At 39.4% G+C, this 18,342-nt stretch overlaps 1 protein-coding gene across 15 annotated transcripts in view; it reads left to right on the forward strand.

Moving 5' to 3' along the window:
• The window catches only part of dnc (phosphodiesterase dunce), a 216,572-nt gene that overhangs the window by 155,715 nt on the left and 42,515 nt on the right, over positions 1-18,342 (forward strand). For all 15 annotated transcript variants that reach the window (XM_069135689.1, XM_046623671.2, XM_046623672.2 and 12 more), the window contains 3 exons: positions 4,108-4,209; positions 4,955-5,019; positions 6,008-6,120. In XM_069135689.1, coding sequence (XP_068991790.1) covers positions 4,108-4,209; positions 4,955-5,019; positions 6,008-6,120 — 280 coding nt within the window. The remainder of the gene's footprint in view (positions 1-4,107; positions 4,210-4,954; positions 5,020-6,007; positions 6,121-18,342) is intronic.

Genomic DNA, 18,342 nt, shown 5'->3' on the forward strand with positions numbered 1-18,342 from the left:
TTGATCGCGAAAAACAACCATTATACAAACCACTTGTCGCCTGCAGGACGCCGGAAGAGGTTCTCTCCGCAGTGGCTGTTAGACTCGAATCTAGAGTCGTTCGTTAACCCTGCTCTCCCGAATCAGCGGCAGAAACGTCGAAGAAAGTCAACCTCTTGGCGTTATTACGCAACACATGTTTCAGTTACGCGAAAATATTAAATCCCGATTATCGGAATGAAAAAATCAGTCAGTTTTATACACGTAAATTAGTTTGTAAAATCTTACTATTATTCACGTCCGGTTCCAAAGCTCATTTCTGTCAAGACTGATTTTCATTTCTACCTGACGCACGACATTCAAATATTATCGACATAAGATCCCGTGAATACGACATGCTCGTTACCAAGCAAATTTGCAAAGACTCTAATCCGTAATTCTACGCAATTAACTTAATTGCTTAATTCACTGTCTCGGTAGCAAGATGATGTTCTTACGTATGAATACGTCAGTGAGATTTGGTTATATATATATATATATTTATATATTTATATATTTACCTGTTTCTCCCGTACACCTACGTATCTGCTGTTGTTGCTGCCCGATTATTTTAATGCGTATCAAAACACAACGTAGAATTTCCACGTAAAGTTTAAATCAGGTAGCCATTCACGTTTGAACAGGCATTAAGGGTGTGGCCTAGTCGACTTCGACGTTGTCGTATGTATCTCCAAATATGTATGAAAATCCACGTGTTTTAAACGCGAAAAAGGGCTCGACAGCCCCTGAACAAAATAACCTCAATGAATTTTTATTCGACATAGAAATAAAGAAATGGCACTGATTCTACAAAATCGCAGTAGTAAATTCGTAGAATTCATACCATTTCTTTAATTCTGCGTGAAATGAAAATGAGTTGGAGTGTTGTTGTTCAGAATTGCGTAAGGAATAGAGCTGTTAAGCCTTATTTCCTGTTCGAGATACGTGCACTTCGACGTTTGGAGGTAAATGCGTCAACGTCGAAATCGCCATGGCACCCCCTTAACACTTCCAATATCTCTATTCGTTTCGAATTCAAACATAAACGGGATTCATCTATTCCCCATACTTTGGCTCGACTTACCGTGATCTTGAAACGCTTTTAGGTGGTAGAAAAATAATAATATCATACTGGAAGGATAGTCGGAAGCCTCGAAGCTGCGGCACGTGGCTTGACACAATGTTATATATATATACGTTTCGGTAAACTACCATCGTTTCACGTTACTTGTTTGAGATGAGAATCTTGGAGAAAGTGAAATCAATCCCATCACCTCCGAGTAGTCTAATCACTTTCCGGAAATAACCTTATCTCCTGAAGCCTCTCAAGCGACCCCGGATCAGAAGCTTATTGTTAGTGACCTTAGTTACTACCGATGACGCATTGGTCAAGGGTAGGGACCGTATTGGCTTCCCCCGATTGATCCCTTGTTTGTCCTACCGCGCGAGCCAGAACCCTGTGTCATAGGTAATTCCAGGAAATCGACATAGACCAAGTGCTTCGGGCACTTTAGACAAGATGGAAGATCAATGGCGGTGTGAGATCAAGGGAGGCTTCGTGCTCCGGTGCGTCGGTGGGAATATTGACCGCGAACTTGCGCCGTCATTAATTAATTAACCGTCGATCGGAACTGCGTCAAAAACGTAGCTATCCGTCGATACCAGAGGTAGGTCTGAACCTTGTCGCTTGACTCGTCCTCGCAGAAACCAAAGCCACGTGACGTGATTGCGAAGGGCATGAAACGCAAAGCCTAACGGCCAGAGACGCCAACAATGGAACTCGCCATGGTTTGCATCGTTTTTCGACATCTCTGATAGACGTTGTCAAATATTTCCGAGATTTATCGAGTAAGGCCCGTCGGTGGATCGCAGTTCCACTCCGAACGCTCTCTCCTTAAGACGTTCTGTATTTTAAGATGATCAATGAGATCGCGAATTTTATCTCGGTATTCTAAAAATCGCAAAATGTCTACGAGCGCTTATACGGGTATGCACATGTATCGCATATTGTAAATACGCTTTATACCACCCACGCGACGGGTATAAGGTATACCTAAGGGTAACGGATAGATGCAGACAGAGTTCACCTCGAGACACGTAGGAGGATGGATGGATCGCGAACTCATAGACATCAGTGGGCGGATATTCGTCTGATCCAACACAGCGTAAATAATATCGGAGCATAATATCACGGTGAAGAATAACGCGGAGAGACGGAGATTCTGGTGAACTTTGAACTTTGAGAAGTGGGTGCTGCGAAACGGTTATCTGTGATGTCGAATTATATCTATACACCTGAAAGCGAGACACGTACCTGCCCACGTCGATAACATATTAATGCGCATGGCAGGCAGGTTTCATTTATATGTCCGATATCACGGACTTGATTCTCGCTGAGACCAACTTTCGATCGACAGATATGCATCGGAGGCGAGACTCAACCGGGTGACATCTCATTTGAATAAATCGAGGCCGTAATTATTCGGCTTCGGAGATCGCGAATTCGGCGGAACAACCTGAGAGGCCCAAATATCTCTTATACCTAATCAAATTCTCGTTGTACGCGCTACACTCGGATTTGATCCTTTTTTTTTTAGTGCCAAAGGCGTGGGTAGGTTTAAGAATTTGGCAAAATTCTCTATCGGACGAGAGTGAAGGAAACGCCGCTGTTCGTGGTACACAATATTGCCGGAGGAAACAGCTGACGAGTATTACAGGAATATAATAATAAGAGCAGGAATCTCACGATTCATCCTCATTGCAGAATGATGTAAAGAAACTCGACTGTTGCTTGTTGGCTGAGAATTTCATTCTGTGAATATTTTTACCCAAAGAGATGAAGAAAAGGCCGCAAACATAGATGCGATAGATTTGAATAAATCGATTACAATGTCTGGCAATTTTTTTCAAGTCTTGTATCATTTTGCCAAATTGCTTTGTGGAATTTTTAGAAACAACGCCCTGCTGCTTACTCGTATACGAGAGTACAATATTCAAATGTTATGAAAACGGAAAATTTATCTCCCGACAACGCGACTGACAAAAAAAAAAAAAAAAAATCGGTCAAAATAGTGAGGCCAGCCTTATTGTCAGCGTGCTCGAAAATCTCTCACCGCAAGTGTCTTTTAAGAAACAACGGTTTCAATTCAACGTTTTCATGATTGCGTTTCTTTCTTCCTCTCATCTTGCCTTTTTTTCGTCCTTCTCCTTTTTCAATGTTCAGAGAAATTGTTGATATATTAACTTTCGCCCACTCTCACCGTTGGATTGGCCGGTGAGAGAAAATTGTTTTATATTTTCTGCACTTCAATAAACTTTATTATTTTAATAATGTTTGTCCTCCGTAGTTTCAAACCGTACCCAACAGTTGTTTGATACCCTTTGGCAAATATCATCAACCATACGAAATAACGTTCGAAACAACAAATTGTTTGTTTTATCAAATAAATTCTATCCGTTCACCCTGGAATTTCATTGCAGATTTCATCGTGGCTTGTGTTTTCAATATTATTTCTGTCTATCTGGATTTTATTTTTGATATTATTATTATTATTATTATTATTCTTGTTGTTGTTGTTGTTGTTGTTGTTGTTGTTATTGTTATTTTTTCCCATCGGTTTAGATAAACGGGAGATTTTCCCCCTGTAGAAATGTATACGAGTGGAAAGAGTTGTTATCGCAACGTAGGATAAAAGTCTTTCTGTATGAGTTCCACATTGAAAGAACGGATTTATACGTAGGACTGTATAGCGCAATAGACGTATCACTTGAAGGTTGTTTTGAAACAATAATTCAAGAAAATCTTTCACCGGCTTACCGGATCTGTTTCTTCTCCGTACTAAGTTCCGGCACAAAAGTTATACCGAAAGTTAAGACGGTTGTTGAGTTGTGGCGTTATATTGCGATTCATTTTGCACATATATTATAATCGTATCTAGATAACATGTATACAATATTATGTATACACATGATACGCTGACGGAGCGGCTTTGCAAATCGAATTCAAAAGTTATACGACACGATAACAGTTACAAATCGTGGCTGGACTCGTTGAACACGAAATTGAATAATCATGTTTATAATTTTCAGTCATGGGGAGGATCTCATCGTCACACCTTTTGCACAAATTCTTGCCTCGCTGCGTTCAGTCAGGAACAACTTCTTGTCCCTCACGAATGTACCAACAAACAAGTGAGTACACTGAGCAAAATTTTATTTCTATTAGTAGCTAGAAAAATTCAGTATAAAACTGTTTGAATATTGTTGGAATTACGAAAAACGAGGCACGCGTAACCATTTTGCTCTATTGTCGATCCTTTTTTACTAATTGCAGCGCAAAATAAGTTTGTTCGGTTTACTCTGCTTTTTTAGCTAAACAAGGCTTTAACGTCAATTTATTGTTGCAGAAGCATTAAATTTTCGCAACAGTTACAAGAAAATGTAGCAACAGTTATCGTAATGAGAAAGAATAGTAACGGATACTAGACTTTCCGGTGACGGCTAGAAAACTAATTTTCATTTCTTCCTACCTAGAACTATATTTTTCGATTGTAGTAAAAAATGAAGAAAGTAAACGACTGAGCGGTAACCGGAATTGAAAATTTCTCTCAGTGTATAGAGTGAAAAATTTGTATTCAAAACAATAACGCTAAGCGCGGATATTCTATATTCTCTGTCGAACGCAGGCTGAAGTCGATCCCTAAAAATGTGTTTCTCGTAGCAATAACGGATTAACAATGAGAAATGAATATTTTATATTTCAAACCAGAGAAGTAGGTAACAAATTTGATCGCTCAAATCATCCTGCTGTATGTGTATAGATTATATCGCATCAAAGCAACACCAAAAAAAAAAAAAAAATAAATAAATAAAATAGAAACTAGGTAAGAATCGTGCGTCAAACCACCAATCATGACAGACTCGTATAATTTTTCAGATCACGAAGGAGTAGCGGGGCTCAGGGCGGTAGCACGCCACAGCCGCGGAACCTGGCGCCAGGAGGTAAAGTGTTGAATGAAATTGATAGGTATATATATGTGTGTTATATACATATACATATATATATGTATGTATATGTATATGACACACCCTTTCATTTCGAAGCTCATTGCGCTCGGGTCGGAATCTACGGAAAGGGAGTTTGAAACGCAAGCGTATTTCCATCAGACTCTGAAATACGCGTACGAAAAATAGGGGCGAAAGTCGGAATGTCGTAAAGTTGTTAGACGAAGGTGACGAAGGCCACTAACTTTTGTAGACACTGCAAAATTTGCGACTGAAATTGTACGAGAGCTTCATTTCCGTAGGATTTTCTTTTCGCCGCCCCCCGGGAACTTGGCCCCTCCCTCTCCCCCACCCTCAAGTCTCGTCCTGCATATATTCTGTCTTACCTTGTGTCGTCGGACAAATTGCCACAGTTTCTACCCAGAACTTTATACGGACGACTGGCCGCGTTGAAACTTAAAATCGGCTTACTTCTTAACGCGCGTGCTACATCACGCCACCCTTGGATCCGGGCGTGCTTCTTCGGAGATAACCTGCAACCGGAATAAATCGAAAAGTATTTATTTTTTATTTTATTTTCTTACCCAGTGTAAAATTTCTCCGAAATTACAACGCGTTATCATCCTGTTCAGTGGTCGCTGTTTGTGGTTGGAGAACTGAGGCGAACAACTTTCCACATGTTGGTTTCTCCAATGTTTCATTATTTCTTTGTCACTCTCCCTCTCTATCTCTATCTCTATCTCTCTTTCTCCTTTTCTCTCTTTTGCGATTAAGATCCCGCGCTGAGCTTCGGCGGATTTGGCAAGGTAGCTGTTGTCCTAATGTAGAAACTTGTGAAAGGTTCGGGACAAAACAGTCCCCGAGCCTTCAGCTTCCTTTACAAGGTATCAGTCGGATCCTTTGTCCGCATAGTTGGGATTTATGTAACGTCGTCGAATCAACGAGAGATTTAATGTTTTTGTTCAAGTCAAGTTTATTCTTTCAGACGAACCCTACATGAAATTGGCTGTCGAGACGATAGAAGAACTCGACTGGTGTTTGGATCAGCTTGAAACTATACAAACCCATCGCTCCGTATCGGATATGGCGTCTCTCAAGGTATTTGCTCAAATCTTAAATATCATATTTTCACGTACAAGTGTGCGCGACTCGATATGTTACGGTTCACGGGATGAGGAAAAATCTCTATCTCCGAATCGTCTCTATCACCGAATCCGTACTTAATACCTACGGTTAATAATCCGACCTGTATAACATGTATAAGGCTGCGAAATCCTTTTAATACAGCCTCCAAGTTTATCCTTACTTAAATAACAAGGCCGATTGCCTAATCGCAATTATAACACCCTGTTTGAATCCAGTTATTTTGATCAAAAGTTTGGTAACGATCAATTATGACTAATTTTACATCGTAATACCAGAAATTTACAATTCGGAGACAGAAATTACGGAACGCGATAAAATCCCCCCTTCCTTGTATACTCTGCGAAGCCAGAAACAAAGAACACGCGAAATGTTGGTGGTGTATAAAATTCGGAAATTTGCAAAATTTACGATCACTTAATGCATGGGTTATATTGCGTTGTGATACATCTGACAATATACTCAGCCATCGGTGTGTTTAATCAAGGTCTAATTGCACGTCATAAACGTGTAAAGAGCTTTTTACCTATCCTTGCGTCACCGAGATGTCACTCGCAAGCCGCACCATCTGAAAGAGGTGTCACATTTGCATGCGAATACGTGTTATTAATGTTCTTAATACCGTGAATTAGCATTGCAAATTATGGTCAAAACGCATTTCACGACAAACGATAATTCACCATAGGCGGAGAAATTCCCTCTTATACTCGATATAAAACACGGAATGAATAATTAGCAATCTCGTGTGCCGCCAACTGCGAGGAAGCGGAAAGGACAAATTGCAGAACTTTTCGGAAAGGAATAAGAGACGCGCGATGGTAACAAAATTATACCAGGATACATGGCGCCGAGATTCGGCAGCCTGTTCATTAAAAGTCTACAAAAGTAAAGTAAATTAGAATATTGCGTCAGAAGTTTTTCATGTAACTTTTCGCTATTCGTGTCAGATAAATAAAGGCGCGCCTTTACACGTGCAATAGACAAGGAAATGAAAGTCTGCGGTTCAATCTTCAAATATTGCTGAACAACTGGGTCGCAGGAACGATTGCGGCACTTTTTTAATTATCAGAAATCACGATGTGTTTTCAACGACGATCCGTGAAAGTTTCAAGAGTCGTTGAATTGAATTTTCGAGCGACTGTTGACTTGTTTTTTTGAAAATTAATATGCAATAAAATCTGAAATTTCAAAAAAAGTTCTCCGAAGTTCCTGCCAAATATCATTAGCATATAAGACCAAAAAATTTAATTTTTTTTCAGCTGTCGTGAGTAAACAGGGTCCTGTAAAATTATTTAAACAAAAGCTTACCCGTCTCACTATCCAATGGAGGAAAACCGTGAATGTTGAGCTGCCGCTTTGTTCGACCCTAACCTTTTTTTTGTAAAATGTTTTTTTTTAACAAACATTTTGTATAGCGAAAAAGGTGGGTGGAAAATATATTACCGAATATTCCAAGCTCAACCTTTGCAGGTGAAAGTGACAATGCGTCAAGCTTTCAGTTACAGAACGATACTGAAATGGAGGGGAAAAAAAATTCTCAAAAATCAAAATCAATTCTAATAATGAGTAACAAGGTAAAAATATATCAGCACAGAATTTTAAAGCTGTTCAGATATTATTCCTTGTTTTTCATTCGTATTTTAATGCATTACAACTGGACGAAAATTTTGCGTCCAATTAACTCGAATACGTCGCTGGGGGTGAATTTAACCCGAAACATTTTTCGAACTCGTCGTAGAGTAGCTTGGTCGTGGAAACGAGCCTCGTGGCACCATTATTCATGCGAAATAAAGACCTTTTTTCAACATTTTTAGCACTCTCTTTAACTTGCCGATGTTTTACAATACTTAAACAATCAATTTTGGTGAGGAAAACTGAGAGCTTTTTCTGCGATCCTTAAACAATACTTATATATTTTCTTTTTTACATTTTTAGAACTCATTTTTCAAGCAAAATATCACGTTCGGAGTGAATTACATCTCGTGAGACCGTTATGCGATTCTACCGAGGTGTGGCCTACTGGAGTTAAATTACTTTACATGAAACCTTGACGAGTGAATGTATGAAAAAATGTTCAAATTAATTCAATCTCATGAAGCTTGATCGATAACCTCTACGGATAGATCATTAGTGTATAATGATTTTGATAACTGTTACCGCGTGAGTTGCTACGTGGATTAACGGTAAAATCATTTTACTTTTTTACGAGAACTATTAGACAAAATAATCATCCTCCTAAGAGCCTAGTAAACGTATAGATATAAGGTTTGAGTTACAGATATCGGGTATTTAAATATTAATCAGTTTGCTTTCGGAAAAAAAAAATACGCATGGTAATTCACCGTCAACTCTGACGTATAGGAATGTTATAAAAACAATATTATATCTAATCGATCAATTTGATTGAGCGTGATCATATAATACGACGTATGAATGAAAGTAAGATTTGTTGAAGGACCGCCTGCCGTTCATCAATTCGTACGACTTGTGTTTGGATGTTGGTTGCACGTACGTATAGTAGCAGTTGGGAAAGATGAATATTTTAATTTTTCAAATGGCAAGTTCATTGCGGATTTCCGTTGCGAAAGACGCTGTTTTTCGACACGGTGTAACGCGAACTTTTTGATCCGTGGAAAAGCCATCATCGTGGTTTGTCCGTATGACATCTCCGTGGAGTTTGAAGAAAGTATCGCATCACTCGATCACGTGACAAATTCCGGAATAATGTTTGCAGCGAACGAACGAAACTTGGTTGGCTCGTTGGACGCGTGCCAATGCGCGGGGTATTTTCTAACCGCAAGGAAAAAAGATTTAATTAATTCTGAGCGACGACTTGGTGCGGTAATTCCAAATGCGTATCAGATGAAAGGAAACGCGAAAGTTCGAAGAAGAGACTTCGATTTATCATCCCTTCCATACGGGATCTTTGATCCGATTGCAAGGGTAGGAAACTGCCAGGGACCTTCGACATTGGTCATACAAAATCGTTGACTCGTACTTCGTATTCCGAATACGAGTTCAATTAGTTCTGCGAATTCTATCATTTCTCCGTACGTATTGAAGAAAAATTGTATCGCAAGCAGAGTAGTCGGGGAATTGTTACAACTTTCGAATGCCTCGTGCTCAAACGTGTTTTTCCTTCGTTCACGTTTACACCTTGGCAAAAGTATTTCACCTGTAAATTAGCATTTCGTTACGGAATTAGAGAAAAGAGCATCATCTTCGCGCGATGCAAACGCAACGAGACAGACGATGTGACGTCACGACGGTGACGTTGCGAACAAATAGACCTGACTGTTCGTCTAACTGTAGCGATGATTCGGCTCGTCGATGACTCGTTTTTACGATCAATATATATATATATTTTGTTTCCATGCAGGAAATTACGCTAAATTGAACGTTCGGACAAGAATTACGTTGGTGCTCTGTTACACGGAGGGTATTTGAATTGTGTTATTTAACGAAATTGATTAAATTTCAAATTAAATATCAGGCGGTTAACGGTCCCTCGAGGGCCGTAATATCTAATGATCAGTGAACAACGTAGCTTAATGACCTAACTAATGTCTGCATCGAATAACGATAGCCGACTGAAACAGAAAAATTTTGCCGAATTTGACGAATACGAGTCGATTTAGTTTCTACCGATATCGGCCCGCCCTGATAGATATATCGAACAGCTCACCGGGTCGCTTTTCATAAATTCCCACCGACGACTAATTCATACGAAAATCACGAAGCGGCTTCGTCGCGGACGAGGGAACTCATCGCGTGATTATCGTATAAACTTAACCCATCAACGTAACGCGTAACGTGTACGCAAAACGTGAATCCTGCATGACGTTTGCGTCAGTCGCAGGTATAAGGCAACATTCTCGACCGAAATTTGGCGGGTAACAGATAGCTGCTATACTCGTATGTATAGGTATATTAAACCGAGCGTGAGCTGCACTAATTAACCGTTCTATTTCATCAATATTAATTCGTCCGAGCGGCTGACGCAGATGGCCAGCCGATCAGCTGGCCGTCTTTGACTCGTCGTCGTTGCACGTCAGGCGACCAAACGCGTTTCTTATTTCCTGCATCCAAAATCGTCGGCGTTGCGTCACTGAGAATTGGGTCTTTCACACTTTCGTCAAACCTGATTCCCGGCGTAATTTTCTATAACACCGTTAAAAATTCGCTAATTGGTGAATTATACGTGCCGAATTGGACTCCGCATAGAAAGCAGATTCGACAGGTTTGACCATTTTTATCGCCAACTCCGCTTGACTACCTCGAGTCGTCTTAGGTATATATACGAGGAAAAAGTGCAGGGTACTCGTCACCCGTTAATTCGTATACCGATTCTAAATTCCGAACTACTCTGTACAAGCGCCGACTGTGAATCGACACGTGATACTCTATTTTAACATCGCGAATTGATTTGCGGACCCGCAATAATGGAGGTCAACTACCGGCTGTTACGCGGAATTGAATCACGCATATCGGCGCGATCTTTCTCGGGAACATTTTTCACCGATCGAAACGATTATTGGTGTGCATGCGGCGATCGAGTGATCATCGTAGATCACGTGATCATCGTTACACGTGTCAGTCAAACCAGGGTGAAAAGTTGCGACATTTCAAACGGGTTGCGAAAGATATACGTCAAAGTCTAGTTATTACAAGAAAAACCTTACAATCGGGTTATTCGATTTTTTTTTTTTTTTTTTTTTTTTGGGTAATGGAAGTACAATTGTACTTTTCCTGTATATTTTCCGAGACTGAATGTGAATCTGATATCGAAATTGAATGAGATTTATATGAATATTTATTGTGAGGCAGTACGATTTTAGTCGAAGAATAGGCGCAAACCCCAATTCTATCTATATGGAACCCTATGGAGGGTGAAAACTACCCCTACACATTGAATCTTGTAAAATTAATGGCCAGTCTAAGATATCTGTTTGTCAACCAATGAATTTCATGCGTTATTAGTATACGTTTATTATCCTCCGCTAACGAATTATATTCACGAAAATACCGGTCTCTGTTTTGCATATGCTTAAAAATTCTAATCATTTCAAAGTTAAATATTTTTCTACACGAAAATGCACAAAAATGCAGGATTTTACATGGAGCATAAAGAAAAATGACAAAAGAAAAAAAAGAAAAGAAGAAAAGAAGAAAGGGCGCCGCTTATAGTGGCTTCTGTAACTTAAATGATTAATGAGGTAGTTTAACGGAAGAATAATAATTGTACGGTTCAACAATCGTCACTTACGACAGTCTTGCGAGTAAATTCTTCGAAGATGCGAAAGAACGTAGTAAAACCGTACCGCACGTTTGAGTCTGACGTATTGGGGAAACACATAAACGGAGTACCTGCGGTACTCCATTCACAACTGTTGGCTTAAGGATCATGATCGGCGTGTCGCATGCGATAGACTTTTTATTCACAGTACAGATTACACGGATGGATAATGTAGTTATTTGTTACCGCGAGGAGAGATCGTGACGAGGAAACTAATCGCGCGTATAACAGGATACAGGAGACTCGCTGTACCGCATATTTCTGACAATTATTCAAACACTTGAACGGAGTTCCATAAATTCTTACCTTTAACCAACAAACTGATACCCCCCCCCCCCATATAAGTTTCAGTGAGAGATTGTACGTTGAGAAAAAAATTTATATTTATCAAATAAAAATCAAACGGATCGTCATCTTATCTGATGTATCTGATGTATGTATAAGAAACGACTGAACAATCCCAAAATTACCGGCTTATAGTATTTGCCGTTACACGTATATTATTTATAATTTATAGAGAGCTCGTTAAGGAAAAATTAATTCTGTTTTAATTCAATCGAAACACGATTTATTCCCGAATTTTGAAGGTTCCGACCTGACACCTATCAAATTGGCGAGTCAGACGTGGAGGCGAAAAACTTTGATATTTACACGTGAATCTTTTCACCCGTTAGCTCGCTGGTTAAATACAGCGTGATAGGGTAGCTTGGTTCCTGGTAATTAACGTTGCTGGCCTGTCACCGGCAGTCGGCTGCAAATTGACTCCAAATCGTTTTACACGCATCGTCCATCCGGAATAAATGGAAATTTGTATACCCAGGTATACTTCGACTTTATGATTGGGCTTCGGCCATGGAATAAATTGTCAAACAACGTGAGCGTATGTCGTATTATGCGATGCGTTGGCAAAATCTTAACAAACAAGTTCTACGAATTGTTTACAACAATTCCATTCTGCGAGTGATTCCTCTCTATATAATGAAGAAAGTAAATTTCACTCTGTCGACTGAACAAACAATACAATGCCGCGTATTTGGCAGCGTTTATCTTTTCAGTTGTCAGAAATTATTTCAATCAGAGGTGCATATTCCGGTATCAGTCAAACAGCGTTCAACAAATACCGTTGTCGGTCATTAAACGTACACAGAAAAGTATTCATTTCCTTTACTTCCGGTCGATTATCTCGGTTTGGTAATTTAGGTGAAAAACGTATCCGAGTGATTCATGATCGAAAGTGACTCAGTATTGTAAAATTTATGACACCTCATAAAGTCGGCGAGTATCGTATGCGGTGTGTATGATAGGTACATCAACGTGAAAGTACCGTAAAACTATTAGCGTAAAGTCGAACTAATTTTTAACCGACAAACTGACTGTGCTTTCTCCAAAGTCGATAGCGTTTCTGAAATTTCGCGACGACTATTGATAACTGGTTGTTTCTGTCTCTTTTATCAATTTATTTATTCGAGATTTACGAGATTTGCAAAAGTTTCAAACGATTGCGGAACCGGGTCAATGTTTGCCACATCAGCTTATTAATCACGAAGCGTAGCTACGTGGAATTTATGAACTGATATCAGACGGTGGTAGCAAATCCAACCGAAATATCGGCCGTTTTCACGCAAGCTCAAATCCTGCCGCTGTACTTTACGCGACGGTTAAACACAGTTTTCTGAATAAATTTCTATTTATTATAAATAAAGGGGGAGGTTATTATGCGAAAATAGAAACTGTGATGAAATTTATTATAAATATCGTTTTAATATGCAAATTAAGTAAAGTACCGACGCCACATCTGGTCTATAAACATAGATCGAGTTCAATGATATACGAAAGGTGGCTACGTGACTGCTGGCCGATCTACATCCATGTGATAGTTTACTAACTTTATACACGTATGAAAGATTTTTCTCCTTACAACGACTGTACGAGCGTTTCCCTAATTATTGTCCTAATGGATCGCCCACGGCAACGATCGTACCAATTTGGATATTCAACTTCTATAAAACCCCATTATCGCTATGCTGCAAGCCGGATATCGTATTATTAATTTACCATCGTCGGATCTCTAGTGCCAAAAATACGATCGAAAAATAAAAAAGTATGATAATTCACCTCGCATCGGTGATTCAGGTATATACGTAACTATTACCGTCGATTTCTTGACCCCGTCGTATCGTTTAAAAAGGGCAGATGCGCGTTCGATTTCAACAATTCATATCAGCCTTTTCTCACGCAATTTTCACACTTACCTTACCTGCACGCAACGAAACGCGGCTACAAATTTCTTGCGCAAGTTGCGTACCTCGAGACAATGTTTGGGTATAAGCAATGTGTCGAAGAGGTGTGACACAACAGACGAAACGTTACACGAACTGTCGAAAGAATCGAACGATAAATGAAAATAAAAGAAAAATTCGTGTAATACCGGTTGTATCAGCAATTTCCATAACACATTTACCACACTTTGCCGTATACATTCTGCCGTAAAACCAGCCAAAGTCGGAACAAAGAGTCGCGTATAAATGAATAGTGGATAACGGAGTTTATACTTATTTTCTTCCCTCGTTTGTGCGTCAATGACATTGGTGGACAATGTTCTCCGAGATTGTTCTCCCAAGGCCCGACTGCTCGATTCTACTGTAGTCACTTTTACGTTTTTGCATAAAATTACAATGCAAACATACGCGTACATACCTGGTAATATTCGTTGAATCGGACGATGAATCTTTCCTACTATTGCGTAAACCGCAGCATTGTTTTTCGTGTCGTTGTTTATTTATTCGTTTCGTTTTTTTGTTTTGTTTTTTGTACACCCCGGTATAGAAGCGACGCTACAGTTTAGTTTGTAATAACAATAACGAAATTATCAAGTAAAACAACGAAAGAAAGGAAACGAATAACACATGTGATCGAACACACATGTAACAAGTATGTTGAACTGTTACGTCACGTTGCTGAATAAAAAGGCCGTACCAACTACGTCCGATTATCATTTTGACCTACTTATCGTCGAGTTTTCAATAGAACTTAGACCTTTTATCTTATCAGAGCTGTCAGGTGTAACAGAGTATTGAAAAATTTTCAAAACTAAGTAAATATATCAGCTTTGCCGTGATATTACCTGGATTACAACGATTATGTACCGCAACCACTGAACAAGACGATAAATTTTTCTGGCTAGAAAATCTGAGTCCAAAATTAATCGTTTATAAGATGGAAAAAAGTGTCCGTCATACGAACGTCCAGGGATATGCGCATAATATTCACAATGCGGTCTCTCAACTCTGTCCGCATTATTATTAACCATATTATTACAATAAACATTTATGTGCGCCCCCGTTGGCAAGCATATCCAATCGTACGATCTTATATAGAATCTTAAAACGTTTCCATTCGCCAATATGTATATAAATATATCAGCAACACAAAATTTTTCCAAACAAGATCCGTGTATGTTTGCTGTATTATTAGCTTGTCTGCGACCAGTTGGTTGGTAAAAAAAAAAAAAAAATCACACGTACTCAAACTGGCTGAATTACATTTTTCACATCTCACAGCGCAGTTATTATAGATTATATCTACATGTATAGTAAACTGAGAATCTTTTAATTAGCGACATCAGGCTCTATTTTACTTTATCTAATTTACTTTTTTTTCCCCCTTTTCATTTTTTAACTGAACTAAATCTGATTACTGCAAGGCAAGGCTGCGAGAAGGCTGATAAAATCGCTACAGGGTACTCGACGTTGAAACTGTTGGCATGACCTCAAATCGTTGCAAACGGAAAATCTTGCACTGCAGTTTATCAGCCGGTCCTTGATAATGGCCTGAAATCGTGGAAACTTGTAACAGAATTCATCGAAACTGTATGAAAACTGTTGGACGTAAATTATGTTGAATAGATTTTCACCAATACCTTGAATTCGAAAAAGGATCGAGGCGTTAAAATCATTCAGGCTGCACACGAATATCGCCTCGAGTAGAGCAAATATAACCGCTGTCCAGACTTTCGTAAACTAACCGTCACATTTTATCAAGAGGATAGTGAGTTTCTCTGTTCGTTCCCGACGCGATTTCTCATCAACGTTCTCTCGGGTATGTCTTACGGGAAAATTTACCTATTAATTGTAAACAGGGCAAAAATGTTGATAATCATAATGGCAACATGTTCATCCCGTTAACGAAGATTTTCCCTCGCCGGAAATAAGCAAGAGCGTAGCAGATGGCGGATGGTTCACCTTGGGCTAAAAAGTTTCGGAGAGTGATTTAAGGGTGACTTTATGTGTATACCGGTAGACGCGTTCACTCATTTTCGAGGGCACGCTGATCGAAAACAGTCGTCTTCGTGTTGAGACAGCCTCGTTCCTCGGTCGTCAAACTCTTGATTTTCCCTCCAAAGCGTACCCTCAATTTAAAGAAAGCAACGCATGAACTTCGCGTGACGATAATTCACTTATCATGCGGAATTATACGAATTGATGATATTGAAATGATTTTATTCGTCCCCTTGATTTAATTCTGTTCCTTTTTCGTCTCCCGACGGCTGCACGTCGACTTATCGAGTGGCACTGACACTTGTATTAGTCTGACGTTGTATCGAGGCTTCTCGATAATTCATGAACTCTTTTAATTATATGTATGCACGAACGATTTGTGTATCGGTGAAATTCTGCTGAATTGCTCGCGATATCTTACATTGGATGTATCGAAAATATGACGATAAATGAATAATTAATGATAAGTCGTTCAATTTGTCATACCGCTTGCCATTTCATACGCTGGTTACGACACGGGACAATATATCCTTGGGCGTATGAATACACCCGCGATGTTTATTTTCGAATCTAAGCACCTAATAGTATTTTATCCACGTGAAATTAAGCGGAGGAAATTATTTAAGCCTGCAGTTGTTCCGAGTTAATCATCCACGTTGACGCGTATATTATGATACTTCAAAGCAGACTGATATATTTCGATTTATCGATGCCGATTGTGATATGTGTGCAGTTTGTAAATATTATTACCCTGCCGAGATAGTCGATTCTGTTATCTTCGTATATTTATTTCGAAAAGATTCTCGCTTGTGGCAATTTGAAAATTTGATAAAAATAAAAAGAGAAGTAAAAACGAGTAATTTACGATCAAGAAACTTACGTAGCTGTGTGATTAAATCTTTTCGTTTCTTTTTTTCTTTTGGTTTACTGCCGAAATATTTGAGATAGTGAAAGGCCGTTCGAATTTTAAATATTTACATAATGTTTAATGCATAAATATCCGCCTCAATTTTCTTACAACTCTGAATATTCTTAAACTCAGTCACTCCGATTGATGCTTGGCAAGAAAGCAATTCAATTCGAGATTTCAATGGATTTTTGTCCGAGCCGAAACGCATTCGCCTTGCAGCGAGCGTATTTTTTACTTTCCGAATCGCGTCTACGCAGACTGGCCAATTATTGTAGGTTCGATGCCGAGGAAAATAAACATGAGGCTTTTCACGTCTGAATGCCTGCACAGATCGCGTTCCAATCAATTTTTCACATCATGCCTTTCGGAACAGAATCCGTGAAGTCGAACACTCCGAGCGGTGTGGCGGTACATTCTAGTCGAAGGGAAAATGCCTTCGAAGCATGCGCGGAAATGCTTGATTTTTTTACACCCTTTTCATGGGTTTCCCAAGGCAAGCGCTCCGCGATTCCAATTCACGGTCACAATTTATTTCCATTAAGTATCGGCGGAAACATTACGGATCCGTCGCATCTCGACGCGGTTTCAAAGCCGAGCTGCTGCGCGATTTGCGGAATTAGCGCCAAGCCAAGAACGAGCAGCTGTAACCGTTTTACGAAATGTGGCGTATTTATCAAACTTGCCAGCTCCAAAGTGCACCGCTTGTACGAAAGTTTCAAGCTCGAGTTGAGGTCACTTTTCCAACCCTGGGAATAATGTACACGCTTGAAAGTATACAACAACCTAAGTGTATTCTTGGATAGGACTCGTCTCTGGTGGTATATCGACGGTGTGCAGTGGTTGGGTAGCGCATTCGACGAAGAAAATGAATAATCTCTTACTCACTCACTTACTTGTACTAGGTAGAAAGTTCACCGCAGTTGTACGCGTTTAATCGCAAAATGTCAATATTTTTCTTCGCTATTTTCAATTCACTCCAAAAACGACATTCATCCCCTTACAAATATAGTTTTTCGTCTATGGTGTTGAGGATAAATTTCACGTCTCTTGCTCCATCAGGGGAGTTGATTTCGGGGTAAATATACTCCTCAAACCGCGAAGACAAAGCTTTCAGGCTTTCAATTACAATATCTGAGTGCGACAGTATTTCAATGTTTTTTAACCGGTGAAATTTAACCGTTTTAAAAATTCATTGTCCGGTGATCGTTTCGGTGGATGCTTGAAGATTTGCATGTTTGAAAAACGTTTGCTTATATTCAGCATAAAGACACGATGATTATTAATTGTGTTTTACTCGACCCCTCTCACCGTTCTCAGATAATTCTCACTGCGTCGAGAATTATAAACTGAAGAAGCTGATTATTATTACGTATAAGAATTATCACCGCGGATCCTTCGAGCGTTCTAAATCCAACGCGTATTACGCAAGCAAAAAAAGCGATATGTATTGTCTTTCTGCTTTTTGCTGTTACGATGACATTTTCTTTGGGTTACAGTTTGACCTTAAATGAAATTTGAGCCATATTTTTATCTCAGTGTAGGTATATACTTCAAGTGCAAAAGCAAATGATTTGTGTAGCTGAGAAAATATCACACCGTAGTGCAAAAATTTATATTCCTTCAAACCGTGACAGAAGGTGTTTTGACGAGGTAAAAATTGGTGATAAAAAAAAACGTTGGCAATATTATTGAAT

This window comes from Neodiprion pinetum, chromosome 4, assembly GCF_021155775.2.
Source record: "Neodiprion pinetum isolate iyNeoPine1 chromosome 4, iyNeoPine1.2, whole genome shotgun sequence".
NCBI lineage: Eukaryota > Metazoa > Arthropoda > Insecta > Hymenoptera > Diprionidae > Neodiprion > Neodiprion pinetum.